This window comes from Talpa occidentalis, unplaced genomic scaffold (assembly GCF_014898055.3).
Source record: "Talpa occidentalis isolate TD23 unplaced genomic scaffold, MPIMG_talOcc4v2.1 talOcc4.9, whole genome shotgun sequence".
Lineage (NCBI taxonomy): Eukaryota > Metazoa > Chordata > Mammalia > Eulipotyphla > Talpidae > Talpa > Talpa occidentalis.
Genome location: NW_023605305.1, coordinates 72,709,783 through 72,732,569, shown reverse-complemented (window position 1 = coordinate 72,732,569; position 22,787 = coordinate 72,709,783). Strand labels below are relative to the sequence as shown.

Here is a 22,787-nt window from a genome sequence, read left to right as displayed (position 1 = left end):
TGCAGAGCTGTGATGAAGCTAGAGAGATGATGTCAGAGAAAATGCTCTAGACAAGACATAAAACACTACCTTTTGTTCTCTGACACGAAAAAAGAGAATCTGTTTAGAATTTCGGGTTGTTGTTGTTTTTTTTTTTTTTTTTTTTAAGTAAAATAGAAAACACCAGATGGCTTCAAAGTATGCAAATGTTAGGCCAGTTCTTGTGACCTTCCTCCGGAGACCCAGGGCCTAGAGCACAGAGGGAGGAGAGGGGGCAGCGGGGAACTTAACTAGGGCGGGGGAATACTGGCCCGGGTGACTCACTCGAATCGGGTTCCAGGCCCAGCTGCCTGGGCGGAGAGCCCCTGACTTGCAGGCCGCTGTGGGCCAACTGCAGGGAGGACAGGCTGGCCAGCGCCACTGAGGGAGGGGCGACTTCCAGGGGCCCCCGGTCCTAAGTTCCAGGTCTGGAGTAAATCCTGGGTCCCATTACTGCTCTGCCCCTAGCTGTCTATTTTTGGCAAGGCCCCTTTGCATTAAAAAGTAGCCTCCCTTTTCTTATCAACCAACCAGACCCTGGAGTTTTCTCTTCATCAGAAGGGGCCCGATTTAAAGTCCTACTGTGTGCCTTTCTGGTGCCCTGAGAGGCGCACAGAGGGGCTCACAGCTGGAACACGCGTGTTATGCCCGACTTTGTGCTCTGGGCTTTCCACAGAAGGTCTTAATCCTCGCGACCTGAGTAGATTTCACAGACAGCCCCATTTTACAGACGGGGAAACTGACGCCCACGGTCCCAGTCTCTTCAGTGGTTGGATCCCGGTCAGATATCGGGCTGCCTGCCTCCTCCCACCCCAATTCCAGGACCTGACGCCCCACGCCCTCGCATTACACATCGGGCTTGCACTGAGGAGCCGCCCCTCGCCTGCTTCCCCGATACGGGAGGTGCGGGGGGCGGGGGCAGTGGCCGCCGTTGTCACGACAACCGTGGACCAATCGGGAACGGGCAGGCGGGAGGCGGCGCCACCCCGGGCGGAGGGCTCCGGGCCATAAGCGCGGACGACGAGCGGCGGGAGCTCAAGTCCGCGGAGCGCGAGGCGCGGAGCGTCCCGAGAGCCCCGAAGCGTCCCGAGAGCCCCGAGCGTCCCGAGAGTCCGGAGCCCGCAGAGCCCCGAGCTGCGAAGGGCGCGAGTGTTAACCAAAATGTGCGGTGAGTCCCGCGTCCCCGGGCCCCCGCCCGCTGCCCCTCCTCTGCAGTGGTCGCGGGTGCCGGCGCCCCAGCCTTTCTGCGCCTGGGCCCGAGACCGGGCGCCAGGGACCCGGGGACACGGAGGCAGCGCGGGACGGGGACGGCGATCCGCCCTGTGCTGCATCAGGGGTCTCACGACCCGCCCCGATCCCGGAGTGGTTGTCTCAGGGAGGTGTGGGGGAGGGGTGCCCGGCCCCTCTCTCGGGCGTCGTGAGGGCGACCCGCCCCGCCACAGAGGGTCGGGAATTGGCTCCGTCCTGGGCCTGGACGCTCGCCACACAGAGGTGTCATCGCCCTGTGTCCGGCGAGGAAGGCGTCCCTCGGTCGCCCACAAAGGCGGCCATGCGCGAGCTCGTGCATCCTCCGCGCGGGCGCCCAAGCCTTCAGCCCACCGCGCCCACCCGAGAGGCGACCCCGGCGTGGCCTTCCCGCAACCCGCCGGGCCGTCCCCCGTGGCGCTGGGGCAGCGCCGTGCGCTCGGGAAGGGCAGCTCTGGCGTCCCAGAATGAACCTCCCGTCCCTACAAGAGCTGATTTGGCGTGGCCGCCTCTGCTGGAAAAGGGCTCTGGGCGAGGCACGGGGAGGTGGCAGCATTGCCACTAGAGCTCCGCGTGAAGCTGGGGGAGGACTCCGGGCCGAAGAGCGGGCGGGATTCCGGGCGCCGCGAGCGCCAGGACGACCCGGCGCTGTCCGGCGCCATGGGCAGGGCAGCCGCGGCTCGGCGCGCACATCTGCAACTCCTTACTCTCCTGGCTGGGCCGCCTCCGCCGGCGGGGGAGAGAGCTGGGAACTTCTGCTGGGACAAAAGGTCACTGTGCCTTTTTTTTTTCCTTGAGTAGGATTCAGTTACCCGTTCCAACCTCCTGTGACTGGAGGACCTGGTGGAACTTTTGAAGCCATGAAAGGCCTCTGTCTGACTTCTCTGAGGGCTGCAGGGTGGGGTGTGCCAGCGGTGAGCCCTGGGCCAAGGTCTGTACAGGCCTTGTTTCTGAGACCAGAGCTCCTCCTGGAAAAATGAAAAAAGGAGTAACTGACCAAGGAGTCAGAAGTCAGCTTTAGGGTTCAGGCTCCCCCAGGCTGAGCAGGCTTCTGTTACAACTCTAGCAATCATCTCAGGATTCCCACACAGCCTTTGCAATGTATAGAGGTGCCTGTGAGCACTTCTGGGGAGAGAATTGAGGCAGTTTTCTGTATGTCCTTTGGGTCAAGGCCCTTAGAGCCAGATTAGTGTACCAAAACCCTGGCACTTAAGAATGTCTGCCCCTCTCTGAAGCCCTTCTGCCCCCATGGCTCCCCAACCTTCCATCCTTTTGCTTACTTGCATCCAGTTTTCTCTGATGTCTTTCTGAGCTTGGGCGTGGGGGAGTTGGGACTAGGTGGAAGGGTGATTCTCTCTCCTCCATTTCTCAAAATCATGACTTTGGTTCTGTTTTCTTGAAGAGCTGCTCATGTTTTGTCACCTTGGGGAAGGATAACTCTTGGGTTAAAAATACCTGTGTCTTCAAATCAAGGGTCACCACTGGAATGCCCCACCCTCCATTTCTCAGCTAAGTCAAGGGGTCAAGTGGAATTCCTGCCTGGGAAAGTTATTTCCTTTTCAAGTAGCCAGGAGAAAGTCTCAGCTGGGTACTAGTGTATCTTGTACCTCTTCTGACACTTGCTAAGCACCCTGGCATGGAGGAAGCTGTTCCTATGCTCAGAGTTCACAGCAGCGGCTGACTAGAATTGAATACATTGGTCTATTTATTTTGGTTTATGGTCTGTATGTGTACAGCAAGTGATACTGGTTTTCCTCTTATGGTGGTTACCTTTTGTAATGAATTTGTTTAAGTTTTCAAAAATGTAGCCAACTTTACAGAAATATGTTAAAGCTGGTTAATATATTTCTCTGGGCTGGTTGTAGCCCTGCTGAGGTCTGTCCCTTCCAAGCTCCACTCTCTGGGTTGTTACTGCAGGGGTCAGCAAGCGTCATGCCTCAGTTTATCCTTATCATTTGCCCAAGACCATGCTCACACTGGATCTTACTCCCTTTCTTCTTCACTGCTTCTCACACAGAGCCCAGTTTTGTACTAGTTGATCCTGCACACACATTACGCTGGTGCCCCTCGGCAAGTGTTGGTACACTGAGTTTGGCTGCAATGACATTCAGGTATTTGTGGATGGTCTTGTTGACATCAAGAGTTACTGGCACTTTGCTGATTTTTGGCCAATAGAAAGGCTATTATATTCTTTTTCTCCTTCCCTCCATCCCCAACCTCCATCTTCCCTCTTCACTCAGCCACTAGTGCATGACTGCTGGTAGAGAGAGGCCTTATGTGTGCCAGGCCCTGGGACCTCAAGGACATGATCCTCTTCTTAGTGCAGGGCAAAGTAGTGAAAGAAGCAATTCAGAGATGATCGATGATGATGAACAGGGACAGGATATTCCTGGAGGTAGATGCTGTAGAGGGAAGCCCTCAGGCACAAATGACAGCCTGGTAACCCAGGACAGTGTTTAATTTAAAAAAAAAAAAAAAGTAGTTACCAAATTACGAAATTGGGAGATTTCATAAGTAGGTGGGATTTTCAACTTCTCTTGAAATAATCTGAAGATGAGCACCCCTGAGTCCATATTCCTGAATAGAGAGCACAGTGGTTCCTAGGATGCTGTATGAAGTCTGCCATGTTCTCCCAAGCCTGGTTCAGCTGCCCCACTTATGTTCGTTCACCTGTTGGCCCCCATGAGGTGTAAACTTGAGACTCTAGCACAGAGGAAGCAGGAGCACTGGCTTTCCCAGGAAGAGAGAGAGAGACTGGGACAGTGCCACAAGACCTGGCCTTAAGGACAAGCAGAGAGAAGAGGTTGCCAAGTGTGCCAGGCTGAGACACAGCATATACGAGGGTGTGGCAGTGTGCTCCATGCACATGGGGGCATGGAGGGTGGTAAAAGGACTGCACGTACAGTCCATGAATTCTTAAATTTCCCTGTCCTTCAACTACCGAATTTAATAATCTGTGAGAAAAAGAAAATAAGACTTGGCAGTGGAGAACAGGAAAATACTTTTTTAAAAAAATATTATTTTTTAACTTTGGTTTAAGGGGTACCAGTTCACGCCTCTTCAGATGTATGTTACCACACTACACCCACTATCAAAGCACCTATAATCCACTGAACACTTCTCCCTCACCCTCACCCCCTTCCTCTGGTAGTCTCAATCATACAGACGGATTTCTAGGGTTTATTGTTATTTAGCTTTGTCGGTTCCTTTGTTTCATTTATTTATATTCCACATGGGATGAAATCATCAGATGTTTGCATTTGTCTTTCTCCTCCTGACTTATTTCACTTAGCATCATCTCCTCCAAGAACTGGATAATTCTTAATTTTTCCTGGAAGGTAAATTCCTTGCCTTGAATTTATCATCTTTTGTTCTAGTTGGTATATTAGCTTAACCGTAACAAATTACCACAAGCTTGCTAATTTAAAAAAATATAAATTTATTCTCTCATAGTTCTGGAGACTAGAAGTCCAAAACTCAGTTTTACTGGGCCCAAATCAAGGTGTCTGTAGGGCCCCACTTCCTCCAAAAGCCCTGGGGGAGAATGTGTCCTTGCTTCTCCCCGCTTCTGGTGGCCGCCAGCATCCCTTGGCTGTGACTACATCACTCCATTCTGCCTATGTGGTTACAGAGCCTTCTCTTCTATGTGTAACTTCCCTCTGTCTCCCTTTTATGTCAATACTTGTGATTGCATGTAGGGTATGCCCAGTTATTCAAAGGAATCTCCCATCTCAATATCCTTAACCACATCTATAAAGACCTTTTTCCATATAAAGTAACATATACAGGTTCTAAGGATTAGAACCTGATAGCTTTGGAGGTCATTATTCATCCTGCTGCAATTGGGTTCTTGCTTTTAGGTGCCTTCCCCCAGTAGCCCAGTGCTGCCAAGTGATGGTCACAGGAACTTGATCAGAAGACTACCAGCAACCTCCACCACCACCACACATATGCTCCTCGTCCCCGAACTCTCAGACAGGATCCACCACAGGCATCAAATACCCCGTACTTCTCTGACATGGTGCCACATGCCCAGTTGGCCCAAACAGATGTCATAGTTTCTCTAAAAGTCAATTCCCGTGTGTAAACATGGTGGTGTATAAACACGGCGCCAGCCATGTCCTACCCCCATGCATGCACACACTCCTCCCTCTCATCTCTTCTTTCCAAGGAGCAGGTATGGTTTTACTCCTCAGAATCAGAAGGATCAGGACACATACACACAAATACACACACAATTTGCTTGCACAGTGGCCTTTTGGGAAAACTTGTCAAGTGGTCTCAACTGAGGAAACTGCAATCCAGATTACTAGACTCAGCGGAGGGCTCACCTTCTGACCCAGGCTCTTCTGAGTCTCAGTAGCCGGTTATATGTGACCCTCTTTTCCTCCTTGTAACAGTTCAGTTCAGAGACGGATGCCTCGAGAGGGACTAGACTAGAGATGATGGCACATGGAGTCGGGCTGGTCATCACCGGTCTTGCTCCCTCCCTCTTCAAGCCACTGGAGCCTTATGAAAGATTCTCTTACTCAGTGATGTGCAGATAAATGCTTAACAACTGGCTCTGTGGTTTGCCAATTTCTGAAGTGCAAGTATGCTCACAGTAGTTAATTTCAGTAGTTAGTGTGAAATCTTTACCTTGGGGTTGGGAAGAGATGCACAGTTTGCTTTCCAGAGGCAGTCCTCACAGCTTCCACACCCCACCCCTCCTATTTACCAAATTCTGGTGGGCTTCTCAGAGAGGGCTTTGTGGGGCAGCCGTAGCTCAGCTTGTGCTGCCCCCCATGACTCCTCCCCATCTCATGCTCTTCCTCCATCCAGAATTTTTATTCATCAGGAGTTTCCCAACTTCAGAGAAACCTACTGGAAATTTTGTGAGATAATGTTAGTTAACATTGCTTTTAAATGGAAGATTATTTTTGGAAGAAGGGAAAAAATGGATGATTATTTTTATGTTTAGCAAAATTACCTTATTAAGGGGACTAATGAGGTTATAAACACTTGGGGGAAAATTCTGAAGTTTAATTTGATACAAAAACAATTACGCAACTTAAGCTGATCATCTGCCTCTTTTTAATTTTCCAAGGAAATACTTCTGTCACTGAAAAAAAGTTCATAGCCAAATTTTGGCAGTTTCAACAAGACTGCAGTTGTTTTGTAGTTGTTGTTGTTGTTTTTAGTGTAATTTAAGAATATATGTTGCTTGGGCCTCCCTGGTGGCGCAGCAGTTGAGCGCTGGGTTGTGAAGCTGCCCACAGCCTCTGCAGCGCCAGCACCGGTTCAATCCCCGGCTGCCAGGCAAGGGTCCCACATGGCACACAGACCTCTCCTGCAGCCTGCTGCTCCCCTCAGCAGTATACTTCGTCCATCTGCCTATTCTGATCCCTGCTCTGGCTCTGGTGAATTCTCTCACCCTCCCGCACTTCTGACTGTACCCCAGTGCTTGTATAAATAAATAAATAAATCTTTAAAAAAAAAGAATATATGTTGCTTCTCCCTCGTGCTCTTGGTGAAATCCTAAAATGACAAGGACACGAGGAATTTTTCTATTAAAAATAGAAATACGTTGCCTACGTTTACTGCAGGAAGCAGAGTCTCCTGTTATCTCAGGGATTCCAGCTGTAACGTTAACCCAAGGACTTCCAAGGAGGCCTGAGACAGAAGCTGTGCAGCCCCGTGCCTGTGCGTGAGAACCGGGCTGTGGGCCATCTCGCTTCCTTCACACCTCTTCTTAGGTGGGTTTCACGTCTGCAAGGAAGCAGCAGGACTTGCTCCACTTTTTTTTTTTAATTTTTGGTTTTTTAATTTTGTGTATGTTTTACATCATTTTTCATTTTTGTACAATGTATGCATTTTCATTTTGGTTATAGTCTCCGTACAATTCCCACCACCCTTGTAGTGATCCTACTCCCTTCTCCCCCCATAAACTCATGCAATTTGCAGCAACATGGATGGAGCTGGAAGGGATCATGCTCAGCAAAATAAGCCAGAAAGAAATAGAAAAATACCGGATGGTCTCACTCTTAGCAGGAATCTAGAAAACCTAAATAAGGGATCGGGAAAAAGACTAATTATAATAAAGTAAAAATCAAAATCAACAAGCAACTATAAACCTTGCTCCACTTTTGAATCAAGTGGCATTCCCTAGTCCACAGAGCAAGACTGGACTTACAGAGAGGCCACAGCCTCCTCTGTAGACCATGGCACAGTTGACCTGTCCCACATGGGGACCTCGCACAGAAGAGGACACTTGCCCACCCTCCTGGCACGCCATACACAAGCAGATGTACACATTCACACACACTCTCTCACATATAGTCAATGTTCAAGTAGAAACACACATCGATACCCACACACTCAAATTTTATGAGACAGAAATCCAGCTTGCCATGTCTTCTGTCTGGGTGAGGATTGATCCAATTTGGGATGTAAAATAGCCTCTAAACTCTGGTAGGCTCATGGACTAAGGTGCGCTCCTTCAATGCTGAGAAGCATTGACTGGTAAAAGTAAGAACAACCTGAGTCTGGGCGGTATTCCTCTCCCATGAGCAAGCGCCTGCTCTGTGCGGGGTATAGGCTGGACCTCTAGCTGGGACTGTCCGTCCCCACTTTCAAGAGATCAGTGCTTACATGGACAGTTCCCACTTACATAAGATCAGTGCTTTCACTGGAAAGTGGATGCTTCCAAATCTTCCAAGTGGAGATTTTCTAAAACTATAGGGCAGGGGCCTCCCCTGGTGGCAAAGGCGGTTGAGCACGGCGCTGTGAAGCTGTCCGCAGCCTCTGCAGCGCCAGGGCTGGTGAGGGTCCCACATGGAGCAGCAGACCTCTCCTGTCTTGCCTGCTGCTCCCCTCAGCAGTGTATTTCATCAGTCTGCCTGTTCTGTTCCCCGCTCTGTCTCTGGTGAATCCTCACTTGCCGCACATCTGGCCTGTACCCAGGTTCTTGTATGGCTAAATAAATAAATCTTTAGGGAAAAAAAAAAAAACAACTGTAGGGCAGGATCAGAATATGTTGCTAAGCCTGCCCACTGTGGACTTGGCCCAGTGTCCTCACCCTCCCAGCCCCAAACAATCCCTCCTCACATCACCGCCTGAGTTCTCCAGGGGTTGTAGAGAAGCTACTACAAGTTCAGTGCTCCTATGCTAACGGGACACTCATAGATACTGCCTCCTGATAAGGTTTTTGTAATTCTCTGTCACTTTTTAAGTTTGGTGCTGCTATCTGTGTGGCTGGACCTCTTTGGTGCCTTTGGTATCTGGTTTCTGTATTATCTCTTAGGCCTTATGCAGAGGGATCATCAGACTCCCCAGAGCCCCAAGGTAAGCCCAGGCCAAAGGGCCACAGCCCCCTCTCCCAGGCTTCATCTCCATCCTGCATCCCATCTGCCTCTTCCAGGGTCCCGCCAAGTTGATCTCGGTTTCTCTCTCTCTGGAATCCTTTCTCAGTCACTGTCCCTATCAGTTTTAGGAGTGGGATACTGCAAAGCTGCTTGGAAGCCCTGTGTACAAGATGGGTGGTTGGCAGAGAGCTTGTGTTGAGTCTGGGGTTTGGCTGCAAACCACCTCAGTAAGGGTCTCACTGTCACACCTGTGCAGGGGAGGAAGGGAAGGAGTGGAAAAGAGCCTTGCTGTGGTTGCCTCAGTGCTGTGGGGCAGGGAAGAGAAGGTAGAATCAGAAGCAGGAGTGTCCCCAGTGAGGAGCTGGGCCCCCAGAGTTCAGGGGAGGGTGTGTCAACAACACCTGGACCTTACCAGGGGGCCTCAAAGGTCTGTCCATTGGGGACCAGGTAGACACTGCAGCCACAACCCCTTATTACCAGCTTTTCTTGCCCCTGGGGGTAGGATTCTAAGACAGGGCTTATGCTGATTGGGCAAGAACAGGAGTAATGAACCCTATGCTGTCAGACAGACCTGGCTGTGAGTTACAAAACTCATTGACCTTGGAGTTGGAGATGCCCCATCTGTCCATGGGAACCACAGCCTTGGCACAGGATGTTGTGAGGATTAGACAAGATAAAGTGCTGAAAATATTGGTACTTGGGAAGCCTCTGTGAACTGCTTATTGTTAGTCCCTTCAGTGAAAATGCGGGATCCTACCTTGGAACCTGGTTCTTTTATTTAGAAGACTCTCCTCACTTCAGTCCTGAGATCATTAATTATTGCACTACATGCAGCTGGGGGGTAATGTTGGGGTGTATAAGCCTTTGTGCTTGTGGTTACCCCTGGATTCTGGCAGTGCACCACTGACCTTGTGAAAGGAAATGACACTTAGGGCCTCCTGGCTCAGCCCTACCCCTTTCCCGGCCTTTCTGTTCCTTGTGCTCACCCTGAGGGTTCCAGAGCCAGGTCTGCCTCTGTGTTACTGAGTGTGGCTAAATCTGTGGTCTAGCTTTCTCTCACTGCCTCCCCATGCATTCATGCATTCATTCACTCAACAAATAGTTATTGAATATCTAAAATGTTCCAGGCTCTGGGCTAGGTGCTGGAGGTAAAGTGATGAATGAGAGGGATAAATAAGACAGATATGGCCCCAGCCTCATGCAGGTTACAGTCCAGTGGGAAAAGCAGACAAAAAACCAAGGAGGCCAGAATCAGGTAGGGAATAAACAAGGCCACATGACTTTAAACCAGGAGAGGGAAAGGCTGAGTGGGCGCCTGTGAGTTAACCCCTGCAGAATGAGTCGAGGTCACCTTTGCACTGGGCCAGCCCGGGAGCTCACTGCCTCTTCTCCACTTTTCAGCTCCCAGCCCCATTGCCTGCAAATCCCTAGAGGTGCTGGAAGGTTCCTGTGCATCCTGTACTCTCTAACCCCACCCATCAAGCTCCCCTCATTGGTCCATCCTGGCACCACAGAGCACCCAGTGATGAGACCCATGTGATATAGAGAAATGGTCATGGGATGAAATAAATCTTTTTTTTTTTTTTTATAAATTTTATTGTTATATTCCCCATACAATTGCAGCCCCCCCATTCTGACCCCAATCCCTCCCCTCCCGCCCCCGCCCCCCTAAAAGTGTCTCTGGTTCATAGTTTTTTGTTGATTTTGATTTTCACTTTCTTATAGTTATTCATTTTCCTGGTCCCTTATTTAAGTTTTCTAGATTCCTGCTATGAGTGAGACCATCCGGTATTTTTCTTTTTCTTTTTGGCTTATTTCGCTGAGCATGATCCCTTCCAGCGCCATCCATGTTGCTGCAAATTGCATGTGTTTATCTTTTTTGAATGCTGAGTAATATTCCATGGTATATATGTACCACATCTTCTTGATCCAGTCATCTATTTTTGGGCATTTGGGTTGTTTCCAAAGCTTAGCTATTGTAAACAGTGCTGCTATAAACATAGGGGTGCAGGTGTTCTTTGGAATTGATGTTTCTGTGTCCTTTGGGTAAATACCTAGGAGTGGAATTGCTGGATCATATGGAGGGATGAAATAAATCTTGATTCAGTTGCAGCCAAATCATGCATTTGGTTTAGCTGTTTTTCCCCCAAGTGGAAACCAAGAAGAAATAACAGTAAAATGGTACTATTTCTCCCTGAGTTTAGGTTCAGGATCATTTCTCAAGGGTTTCCCAAGAACCACATGCATCCCAGCATTTGTACACCACACCTCCATTTAGGAAGCTCTTTGCCCACTCTATTTGGAGGAAGACCTATTGTGCAGCAAGTACCATGCTGGGAGCTTTACAAAGGCTCCATGGATCCTCCCAATAACCCTTTAAAGGGAGCACTGCTCTAGGCTGGGCAGAAAGCAAGATTGACCTGGGATTTGAAATCGATATTTGGTGCAGGCTGCTTTCTTCAGCTGCCACACTGTGCTTCTTGGTGTCACAGAATAGTGAGTGGCCGAGGAGGGAGGCACTCAGGTGGATGTCCCCGAGCCCAGCCTTTTGTACTAGGAAGGCTGTGCTTTCTCTCATCTTGTGACTGTTGGGCATCCAGGTAAGCCATGCTAGGGAGCTGTAGTGATGGCTGTGAAGTCAGATTGGACTGAATGACAGCACCATCCTAGTCTGGAGGTCTGGAGAGCCTCCTGTCCACCGCTCACCTGTGGCAGAACCTTCACTTCCCTGATCCTGCCAGACATCCCATGGTCCCCAGGCTTTAGCTGCCACAAACAGCCCTGAGCAACTATCCTTATACTTGCACACATGCGTCTCAGCAAAGATTTGGATTGGCTACATTCCTAGAAGTACAACAGCTCTGGTCAATAGACATACATCTTCAGTTTTGAGAGCTTGCCAGATTGCCTTCCATAGAGGGTGCATAAATTTTAGCTCTCACTTATTGTCAAACTGTTTAATCTTTACTAATATAATAGACTGAAAAAAAAATAGACTCTCATCATAGTTTTTATTATGAAACAAAGGAATTCCAGAAGTCAGTTCTGGCATGAACAGCAAGCAAAATTCCTGGGAATGCAGCTTTGTTGTACTTCATATATTTTTTTAAGATAGTAAGACTAGAATATAAATGCTGTTTTATTAATTTCATTGCAGCAGAGCACAGGGAGTATCTAACCAGGAGGGTAAGCTTCCAAAGGAGAGAGACAATGCTTAATGAAAGAACTTACTGAGTAGCATGGAAGAGATTTTATGTTGAAAGTTCTATTTAGGCTTTCTTTTGCAATGACCTTGAAAACCTTGGCACCCCATCACCACCACAGTAGTCTCCCACACTGCCCAAGTGGCCATGGAGCCTCCTGGCTAGGAGTAGACACCCATGGCCCAGCCTACCAGGGCCTCTGGTGGCAGCCGCTACCCCTACCCCGGGAGGCTGTTGTGAATCTGAGAGCCAGAGACCCCTTGAAGAAAATACATGCCTGACATGAGTCTAGAAGTGAGGTTTGGCCCAAAGGAAGTAGGAGTCTGGGGAGCAGAGAGGTAGAATAGTCTCAAAGAAGCATCCTGGATTTAAAGTTTCTGCAGAGTTGTGTGTGGACCTTTGTGCCATCTGCAATGCCTGTCAGCTTCCCTTTGAGAGGGGCAAATATAGTTCTAGAATGATCCCCAAGGTGCCAGGAGAGTTTTGTAGTTAAAAAACAAAAAATGATCTCTGAGTTGTTCCATCCTACATGTAGCCACCTCCCATAGCTATGTGTCATTACAGTGACTGGAATTTGACCATGTCCCTCAGGAAATATTTTGAATTTTTGCAGAAAAATTAATATTATGAAAATTTCCACCTACATACAGATTCTGGTGGTAGTTGCACAACTCTGATGATATGAAAATTTATTGCCCTGTACACTCTAAATGGGAAACTCTCATGGCTTGACTTAAATCCCAAAAAAGCTGTTAAAAATGTTTAATATTTACTTTAAAAGGTAACTATCTTTTTAAAAATATATATGTAAGGTAACAAAAATACATCCCATGCCTAGACTGTAGTTTAGAGTAAAATGTGAACTCCTGGGGTACAGGTGCTCAGTAGGCGCCCTCACCTGCACACACACCTTTAGAGCAGTGCCTCTCACCTGACCTGCAGCCAGCCAGGAAGACAGAAATAGCTGGCTGTCAACATTATACTTGGCAATTTTTAACAGAAAATGCCTATAAATTGCTCAGAAGGGCCTCCCTGGTGATGCAAGAGATTAAGATGCAGCCTATGAAGCTGTCCGCAGCCTCTGCAGCTCAAGTTTGATACCCGGCCGGCCAGGGAGCAACCCACATGGCGCAGCAGACCTCTCCTGACTTGCCCGCTGCTCCCCTCAGCAGTGTATTTCAGTCAATCTGCCTGTTCTGTTCCCCATTCTGTCTCTGGTGAATCCTCTCAGCCCCCACACCTCTGGTCTGTACTCCACTCTTGTATGCATAAATAAATAATCTTTAAAAAAACAAAAAAAAAATAAATTGCTCAGAAAGCACACTGTACATATTTTAAAACATAAACTCTGTATCTTAAATGTGTGTGCAGATACATTCTGTGTGTGATGATGTGCAGTACCTAATAATGCAAAATATTTTTAATACTATGTAGTTTGAACGTTTTTTGACTGAATTTATCTAGAAGCTTTTCAGTAAGTTCAGTGTTCATATGACTGGACTCTACTTACTGCTTAGGGATATGACATTCATTAAACTGAAGTTTAATCATTCATTCAGATATGCTGTGTTGACTTCAATCTTCTTAACAACTAGAGACATTGGTGTACAACATGATTTGGCATATGTCTATATTACAAAATAACCACAATAAAATAGCACAGATCTCATGTAGTTGAAATTTTTTCCCTTGTGATGAGAACTTTGAAGATTTACTCTTTTAGTAAGTATACAATAGAGTATTGTTAACTGTTGTCACCATGCTGTGCATTACATTCCCAGAACTTATCTTACAACCTTTGAATCTTACAACCTGCCTTACCTACACCTAATTCCCTCAACCCCTGCCTCTGGCAGCCACCAATCTTACCTGTTTCTATAATTTTTTTTTTTTTTAAGATTCCACTTAAAAATGAGACCATATAGTATTTGTCTTGCTCTATCTGACTTATTTTGCTTAGCCTAACACCCTCAAGGACTACCCATCTTATCCCAAATGGTAGCATTTCCTCATTTTTAATGGCTGATTAATGTTTCTATCTGTGTGTATGTAGGGGGTGTGTGCACATGCACTCACATGTATCATAATTGTCTCCATAGTTGTCTCCATATATTGGCTATTGTATTGAATGTGAGGGTTCAGATATCTGGCAAATTTGTAATCCTGATTCGACCTTTCTGACATCTTAGCAAAATGTAATTGAGGAAAATCAACCTCCTTTAAACCCTGCTCCTCCCCAAGGCATAGTTGCCCTGTGATTTGGAACACTTAGTCGTGAAGTCAGGTTTCCTTTGTTCTTACTCCTGACTCTGGCCTGGTGACAGAATCTCAGGCTTCTCTTCCAAAAGGACAGGGAGAGTAATGTCAGGCCCAACCTCTAGGCTGCAAGCTCTGATTGATACCTGTATGGGAATGCTTAGTGAAGTGCCTGCACATAGTGAGTCTTCTACTCGGAATATACCTGAAGCCTAATGACTTTTCATGATCCATGCTGTTGCTGCCTTCATTACAGATTCATGGTCACTCTATCCCACATACATTTATTGACCAAGAACTGCGTGTTGAACATGGTAAGAAATGTAAAGATAGGAGTACCAGCGTGGGCCCTTCTCAGGGGATGTGGGTCCCAGTGTGCAAGAGCATTGGGGTAGGCCAGAGCCAGGCACACTTCTGCCTGGGGCTTGGACAGCCTGGTCTGGGGGGGTGGGGTTAGAGCTAAGCTTAGAGGTGGGCACAGAGGAAGAAAGAGAAATTTGCGGATAGAGGGCTGACAGGGCAGGATTCATATTCTCTAATAGGGGAGTGAGGTGTTTAGAAAGAACCAATATGACTGTGACTTCCTATTTGGAAAAATACTACTGAAATATGAATACAGAAAATAAAGCCAAGCTTGTAGGCTTACCTTGATAGTAAAGATTTTTCAGGTACCAAGAGATGGTTTTAATCTTGCTGTTGTAAAAGTTGGGTTTATAGACGCTAAAGTTCCAAACAGCAGGCCCACATGGAAAGCAGAAGCAAAGTCCCACCATAACCTCTTCAGACTCTTCCCAGTTGTGTTCTGTGCAAATCAAGGAACCCACATAGGTGTGATTTCCAGATGTCCCTTGGTGGTTGGGTGGTTTGCTGATCTTTGCTGTAATAATTGTTTCCTGCGAGTGTGTCCATAAGAAAAATTCTCTGCAGAGGAATTGCAAGGCCAAGGTGTGTGCTTGTGCTCTTTGCATGCTTCCTGAGTCTCATCACATGCAGAGGGCTGCGTCCAGCATCCTTCCGGAAGACGTAGGGGAGGCTGGGTCTTGCCAGGGAAGACCACTTTCCCTCTGTGGTCAGCCTGGGAGTCCTCCAGCTATGCCACCACCGCATCTGTGCCCCCCAATGTGTTTTCTTCTAAATACAAGCCAAGTGTTTTATAGACATGAGGTTTCCCCCTATTTTAACAGGAATCTTTGCCTACATGAACTACAGAGTTCCTCGGACGAGGAAGGAGATCTTTGAAACCCTCATCAAGGGCCTGCAGCGGCTTGAGTACAGGGGCTATGACTCGGCAGGTGAGCCCTGCAGCGTGCAGTGTTATAGACATAAATCTAATCCATTAAAGACATTTGAAAAATTCTGTAGAAAAATGGAAAGAGGAAACAAGGCTTTAAAAAAACTATAAAAAGTGCCCCCCATAAGTATCATCGTGTCCTTCTTCTGGTCATTGCTGTGCACATATTAGGGTGATGTTGGGGGAGGAGGATCGGTGGTGTCATGCAGGCTGATTAAATGTCAATTAAATTTTATGCTGATTAAATGTCAATTTTGCTAGCATTTCATTCTGAAAAATTTCAAACTTAACAGAAAAGTTGAAGGGGTTAGTACCATGAATCCCTATGCATCCTTTAATCATATCAATAATTCTTTAATTTCATATTATTCTTTTCACTTAGCATGTTTGATTACTGTAAACTCTTCTAACAATCTTTTATGAGTGGCTACATAATCTTCCCCTGGATGTCTGTCTCACTTTACTCCTCCATCACTGAACAGGTGGATATGTGGTCTGTTCGCCATTTTTAATTGGACAGTCTTAGGAAAAAGGGAGAGTCAGATAATTTCATTTCCCTATCAATTCTTAACATAAAGCAAATCATAAAAGATTATAGGAACACTAGTGCAATGCAAGGTGCACAGCAAGATAAAGGACTTCAAGTGAGCCTGCTGCCTTCAGTGGCAGAACTGGTGGCCCTCTCCCCACAGGCAAGGTCTCCGGTTGAAAACTGGGAGAGGCACTCACAGTCTGGGTTCTAGATTCACACTCCCTGCTCTCCAGGCATTCGCAGTCATAGGCTCCTGTATCAAAGTTGATTTCCTGAAAACTGCCCAATCTCTTCTGGGCACAAACCTGGGGAATAAGAGCTAATAAATCAACCACTCTGTGTAGCCCTCACCTTGGAATGGTACCTTGTAATGAAATGTGCAAGACAAAACTTTCAATACATAAAAGATCATGTTTATGCTACAGGTGTGGCAATTGACGGGAGTAACAGTGAAGTCAAAGAAAGACATATCCAGCTAGTCAAGAAAAGGGGAAATGTCAAAGCTCTTGATGAAGAACTCTATAGTAAGTGGAAAACACTGATAAAACATGCAATAAAAGCATGGATCCCTGTGAACTCTTTTATTCCGCCGGCATTTGAGACTAAAAATATTAACCTATCCAAGTGTGGATACATAGAAGGAGGGGGGCTGAGCCCACATTGTAAAATTGTGTCTCCCAGGGTGTGGGATGGTTTATTTTAGGTGGTAGTGTATGGAGAAATTGAACAACAACAAAAAAAATTAATACTTATGCATTTAACTTCTCTGCTTTCCCATTTATAGTGATGATGTATGATTTTCTTTTTAAAGTAAGTTTATTTCAGCAAAGTGAGTTAGGTTACTGATAAGTACTAAGTAAACAACAGATGGGTCTGGCAGAAATCACCAGGGTGGGGCTGTGCTGTGGCATAGCTGATGTGCCTAGGTATAACAGTGCCGTGTTGATGCTTATTTTTAAAGTATGGCCACATTTTTTCCTTTCTCTTAGAGCAAGACAGCATGGATTTAAAGGTGGAGTTTGAGACCCACTTTGGCATTGCCCACACTCGCTGGGCCACCCATGGTGTCCCCAATGCTGTTAACAGCCACCCACAGCGCTCAGACAAAGGCAACGGTATGTGCCACAGCCTTGCTTCCCAGTCCCTGCAGTTCTGCTGGCTTCACCCAAGCCAGCATTGATCCAGGCCCACTGCTAACTGACTTCTCAGCCAGCCTTGTCTTCCCTGGAGAGCCGAACTGGTGGCACTGGGCCCCAGACAGGAGGCAAACTCAGCCTGGCCCCTGGCCATTGCTGACCATCCAGCTATCCTCAGGAAAAATGGAGACACTTCACAAGGGTTGCTGGCTCTTGGATTCCAACCTATGAGGAGGACATGGTGGTGTGAGCAGTTGGAGGACCTGGACGTTGTTTCTCAAAGGCCTCCAGTCTGTTCCAGAGTGGTGCCTGGGGGAGGATGGGCTTCCCTCCTGACCCAGCTAAATCCACCCTGCTCATAGGAGAGTGGTCTTGAGAGAACAGGTGCCAGTACTGATTTTGTAACTCAGTAACATCTGAGTTGCCTGTTCCAACCCAGGACCCCTGCATTGAGGCCTCAGCAACCAAAGGATTAAGATTTGGAGAAGCAGAGGCTGCATTTGACAGTCCGAGAACCCCCACCCAGCAGCAGAAACTTCAACATGGCTCTCGCCTCATGTTTTTTAAAATTAATGTGATTGTACATGAAAGTCCAGACTTCTGGCACCCCTTGACAAACTGGAATATATGGTAACTGGGCTCATAGTACCTTGGAGTCACACTGTCAGACAGTGGGCCAAGATCAGGGAGCAGGGATATGGTGACTGCTTATGGTACAAGCTGTTGAGCACCAGGCCTGTTTGGTGCCTAGCTGCTTCCTTGTACCACCCCAGCTCTTGGGTCCCCCTTCTTTCCTGGGCCTCCAGGACAGTTTCCAGGTCCTGGTTCTCTTAAATTATAACCAGAACTGTGTCATGGGGAAAGGACTGGTAAGTTTGGAGCTCCAAGTGGCAGCTCTCCAGGACTCTGTGATCAGCCCTTAGGAATGCCAGGGTCTCGGGCAATAGGACTTGGGGGAGGGGGTGTGAGATGGAGAGAGCATAGTCCCAGACTCCTGCCAGGGCTTCCATGGCAGGCGAGACCGAGACATAACCTGGGCCTTCCAGTGGTTCTCCACTCTGAGTTGGGTCTGATTAAGTCAGGAACCCCTGAAGACACATATCTGGGCTTAATGAGGTGGTGTCTGGTGGACAGAATGATCTCTGGAGTTAGCTAGGACCCCGCCCCAAGACAGCTAGGACCCCACCCCCAGACATCCTTGGATAGTACAAGTCTTTCCAAGCCCCATAATAGAGTGAGAGTCAGCTATATCCAATAATGGTGGGATGATTTCTAACAGGCACTTAGCTAAACCTGGGGCAAACCTCACTGCAGTTAATTGTCATGGATGTTGGGTCAGGTTGGTGGAGTCTTCCTATTGAAAGAGAAAAGTGTGTTTCCTCAGGTTTAAATTGTGGTCATAGCAGATGTCACTTCTGATTACTGTAAATGATCTTTCCTTATCAGAAGTCAGAGCAGAGTTTGCAGAGAGTTTCAAGCTATTGAATCAATTTGCTTTGCCTCTAACTTGAATTTCACTTCTTCTTAGTATTTCTCTCTTGACTAATCTTTTCTCCCAGAATTCGTTGTCATCCATAATGGGATCATCACAAATTACAAAGACCTGAGGAAATTTCTGGTAAGATACTTCCCTTAGGTAACACCCGAGTCCTTAGGTAACACCTGTCCCTTAAGTAATACCTGAGTCAAGTGGTATTGCTTTTCCCCAGAAACTTGCCAACTGAATCATTTCCCTCCAGAGGTCAAGACCAGAGCTGAGTGACAACCACTCTTGGCTACCTCAACACTAGGACATAAACTTCACCCCCAGATCAGTATCACCCCATATTTTTGGGGAGGAGATAAGAGGAGATAATAGGGCATTTACGTTGATCTCAAGAACCACTGCAGATTCACAGAATCAAATGAATACAAACTTCCTTTTATTCAAATATCTATCTGTACTAAATAACAGATCGACTCACACTCCCAGTGGAATGTTGGCTCTGAAGGCAGACGATGAGTAGAGTCTAAGTATGAAAAGGTTGTGGTGTTGCTTGGGAAGTGGGTGGACTGGACTCAACAAATTTGATCATTTTAACTGCTGTTATTTCACAATGTCCAGATAAACAGCAAGGACATGCTTCTGAGACAGGATGATCTCAGGGAATGCTGGAATGACTCAGCTATGTTGGGCTGTGTGATTCTGGCAAACATTTCTCATCCCTTCCCTGTTTTCCTTGTTCTCACCTTAAGTCACTCTGAGAGCAACTCGTAAGGGAAGGAAGGGAGTGGGCCAGGCCAGCGTTGCGCAATGACCATTACCTGACATTCTGTCCAACTGAATATTCCAGGAAAGCAAAGGCTATGAGTTTGAGTCAGAAACAGATACGGAGACTATTGCGAAGCTGATAAAATACGTGTTTGACAACAGAGAAACTGAAGACATCACATTTTCAGCACTGGTTGAGAGAGTCATACAGCAGTTGGTAAGTTACAAGTGAAAGTCATTCATTCTTTCATTTATTAGCCAAATTTGCACAAATTCCTTGAGAATTGGAGATGGCTGTCTATATCCCTCTGGCTGCAAGATGTTCCCTCCCTGATAGAATTAGGGGAAGTTTTGTAGTTCTGGTTGTCACCAGCGCCTTGCTTCCCTTGAACGCCTCTAGAATTGTAATTAGCTCTCCAATCTGTGATTTCTTTTGTGGCTTGATTGTAGTTTGGTGGTGTCAGCTTTTCTGTTGTGTGCACTGTTCTTTACATACCAGAGATGAAGTTAATAGATGTGGGAGATAGAATTGTATTATTTCCTGCTATTTCGGGAATGCATTCAATAATAATACCCATGTATTCTTACTGAATAGAACTGGACAGAATGAAGAGACAGCAGGTGGGAACTTGGGAGAAGTTTAACTTCAGAAGAAAGGTGCACAGGAGTGACCCAGTGATGGGAGAGCGTTGCAGTTCCCTTTTGTGATAGCAGATAGCGTATCACATCTGTGTGCTGAATGGAGTGGTCCAGGGGGGAGGAGGAGAGATTGCTGATGTCCCACAGTGCTGGACCTAAGAAAGAGTGTGCTCAAAAAGGGCAGCACACATTGAGGGGGTGGGGTGGTTTCAAGCGAGCCCCCTCCTTGGAGGAGGAAGTAGAGCAGACCCAAGCCCTGTGTCAGATGGTTGGGGGAGACCTCCCACAGTCCTTATTCCCAAGAACCAATGCCACCAATAGCACCTACAAGGCAGCCACAGCCTGAGAATCTGGAGCAGCTGGTGTGAGAGTTCTACAGGTAAAACACTGTGGTTTAAAATATATCACCCTTTGGCTTTTTCAGAGCCTTTTGAAAAAAGTAAGTCTAGAGTCAAAACCATTTGCCCTATGACTCCCATTTTGGGGGACATGATGTAGAGGCCATCTATAAATAAGAGCTTGTCCTATACATGATGTGCAGTTGAATGTGAGGAACAGTGGAATGTTAGGCAAAACCAATTTGGTATTGCAGCATGCTATTTTCTCTTTTCCTTTCATCATTTTAAATTTGGAAATACTCCCACATGATGGCACTTTATAAACTTCATCACCTTTTCTTACCTAAAGCAACAAGGGCTCATTTTTGGCAGAGAAAGGGAAGTGTTTTTCTATTGAGTTCTACTTCTTCATTGTTGACAAAAGTGAAACTGTGACTGTCAGGATCCTTGGGTGCGTGAAGCTCCTTCATTTAGGATAGTTTGAAAAGCTTGTAGAGGCCTGGGCCTGCCGGCTCTTGGTCCTTCCAGTTGAGTGACTGAGTTTACACACTGGCCCCACGGAGAGCTAGGTCTGCCCAGGTCCCAAACATGGGGGAGTTCATATGGCAATCCAGATTTATTGCTGGTCGTAATGTAACCAAAGTCTACTAGGATCATGGTGAATGATTACAGGGTGGTCAGAATGTAGAAGAGAATTTTACACAAAGGATTTAAATAGAAAGAGCAGTTGGAGTCTTGAGTTAGTACAACTGGATTAGTACAATGCATTAGTTCCCAGGAGCCATACAAGATAGGACCAGTTTCATTTCCATTCACCATGAGGAAGATGAGACACAGAGAAGGCTGCAAAGATTGCCCGACTGAGCGGAGGAACTAGGATTTGAACCTAGGCTGTTATTTGCCTTGAGCTAAGTGAAGGTCCTGGATTAGCCCCTTTAGTCTTCACAGTTGCTGACTCCTGACTCTGGTTCTCATTTCCTGAGGTTCTAATTGCACCTGTCCACCCAGTTCATCGAAAAACTGGGAATTGTTCTGCGATGGACCTGGGCAGGTATAGTTTTTGTTGCTCACAATGAAACCCACAGATCTTTGGCACTTGAGCATGGTACCTTATGCTCTGCTTTCCCCTCCTGATAATCACACTGTGGGAGCTCTCCTGCATTCTGCCCCCAAAATGAGGGAACCCAGGGCCACTATCAGTGGAGAGGGCCCCAGGGAGATCTCTCTGGGACAGCAAACCTGGCTTTACCAGAGTGAGCTGTCCCTCACTTTCTTTCTTTCTTTTTTTAAATTTTTTAAAAAGATTTATTTTTTATGCATACAAGAACTGTGGTACAGGCCAGAGGTGCAGGGGGTAAGAGGATTCACTAGAGACAGTGAGAAACAGAACAGGCAGATTGAAACACTGCTGAAGGGAGCAGCAGGTCTGCCACTCCTGGCTGGAGATTGAGCTCTTGCTGCAGTGGCTGTGGATAGCTTCACTGTGCTGAGATTTAACCTCTTGCACCACCAGGGAGGCCAGTCCCTCACTTTCTTTCTGCATTTTCAGGAAGGTGCATTCGCATTGGTTTTCAAGAGCATCCACTATCCTGGAGAAGCTGTTGCCACAAGGTGAGACAAAACATATTAACATTTCTGATAGCAATAAAATAAAATAGTTGTCAGCCTAAGAGAGAAATAAGCTCCCTGGCAATTTGGAAGGTACTTGTTCTATCTAAAGGAAGGTTGTGACTTTGCCATAGAGAACGGACCCCACCATTTCTGTGGCTGACTTTTAAATTTTTTAAAGAGAAACCAGATAGTTGGGGTTTTATTTGAAAGCTCCACATTTTATAAGTTGACAACAAATTAAAACTGTGTAGGTGATTTTATTTTAAAGTTGGGCAGGTCTAGGTTTCATGGGGATTGAAGCCTATGTAATTTCTAAGACTCCCTTTAGAAAAAGTATGTAAAACTTATGAACATGAAGGGGGAACAAAACTGAACATTGATTTGAATACAGTAAAGAGGAAGCTCAAAGGCCCAGAGATTAAATTTCATTACTTTCAAGCCAAGGGCACCCCAGGAATCAGTGGAGAAGGCCTGGGTCAGCCTTCATATCCCTCTGTTAAAACACTGTGGCCCCCAGTGCTGTGTGGATTCACATAGGTGGGTGTGTGAGTGCCATCTGTTATTTTACATTTAGTTGGGTTGATTATCCATCTGTCCATCCATTCATCCACCCATTTATCCTTCCATCCATCTATCTGTTCATCCATTTGTCCATTTGACCATCCATTGAACTAATAATGCTGAGCACTTACTATGTACTGTGACCTGGGGACCCAATGACACCCAGCCTGTCCTGCACTTAAGGACTGGACATCTGTGCAGGAGGGGCACATCTGTGCAGAGTAGGGCAGAGGATGGTATGCTCTTTGATGAGGCTTGCAGAAGGAAGAGGGGAGAGTGCAATGCTCTGGGAGCCTGAGGGAAAGGAAGTATCAGCCAGGGGAAGGCAGGCAGAGGGACCAGCATGAGCAAAGGCAAGTTGCC

The 22,787-nt window shown here is 46.9% G+C and overlaps 1 protein-coding gene across 1 annotated transcript in view; it reads left to right on the top strand.

Moving 5' to 3' along the window:
- Window positions 1-1,042: 1,042 nt before the first annotated feature.
- GFPT2 (glutamine-fructose-6-phosphate transaminase 2) overlaps window positions 1,043-22,787 on the top strand; it is a 44,825-nt gene continuing 23,080 nt past the window's right edge. Inside the window, exons 1-7 of the mRNA XM_037500556.2 lie at window positions 1,043-1,186; window positions 15,250-15,357; window positions 16,314-16,412; window positions 16,878-17,003; window positions 18,584-18,642; window positions 19,358-19,492; window positions 21,802-21,863. Coding sequence (XP_037356453.1) covers window positions 1,180-1,186; window positions 15,250-15,357; window positions 16,314-16,412; window positions 16,878-17,003; window positions 18,584-18,642; window positions 19,358-19,492; window positions 21,802-21,863 — 596 coding nt within the window. The 5' untranslated portion in view covers window positions 1,043-1,179. The remainder of the gene's footprint in view (window positions 1,187-15,249; window positions 15,358-16,313; window positions 16,413-16,877; window positions 17,004-18,583; window positions 18,643-19,357; window positions 19,493-21,801; window positions 21,864-22,787) is intronic.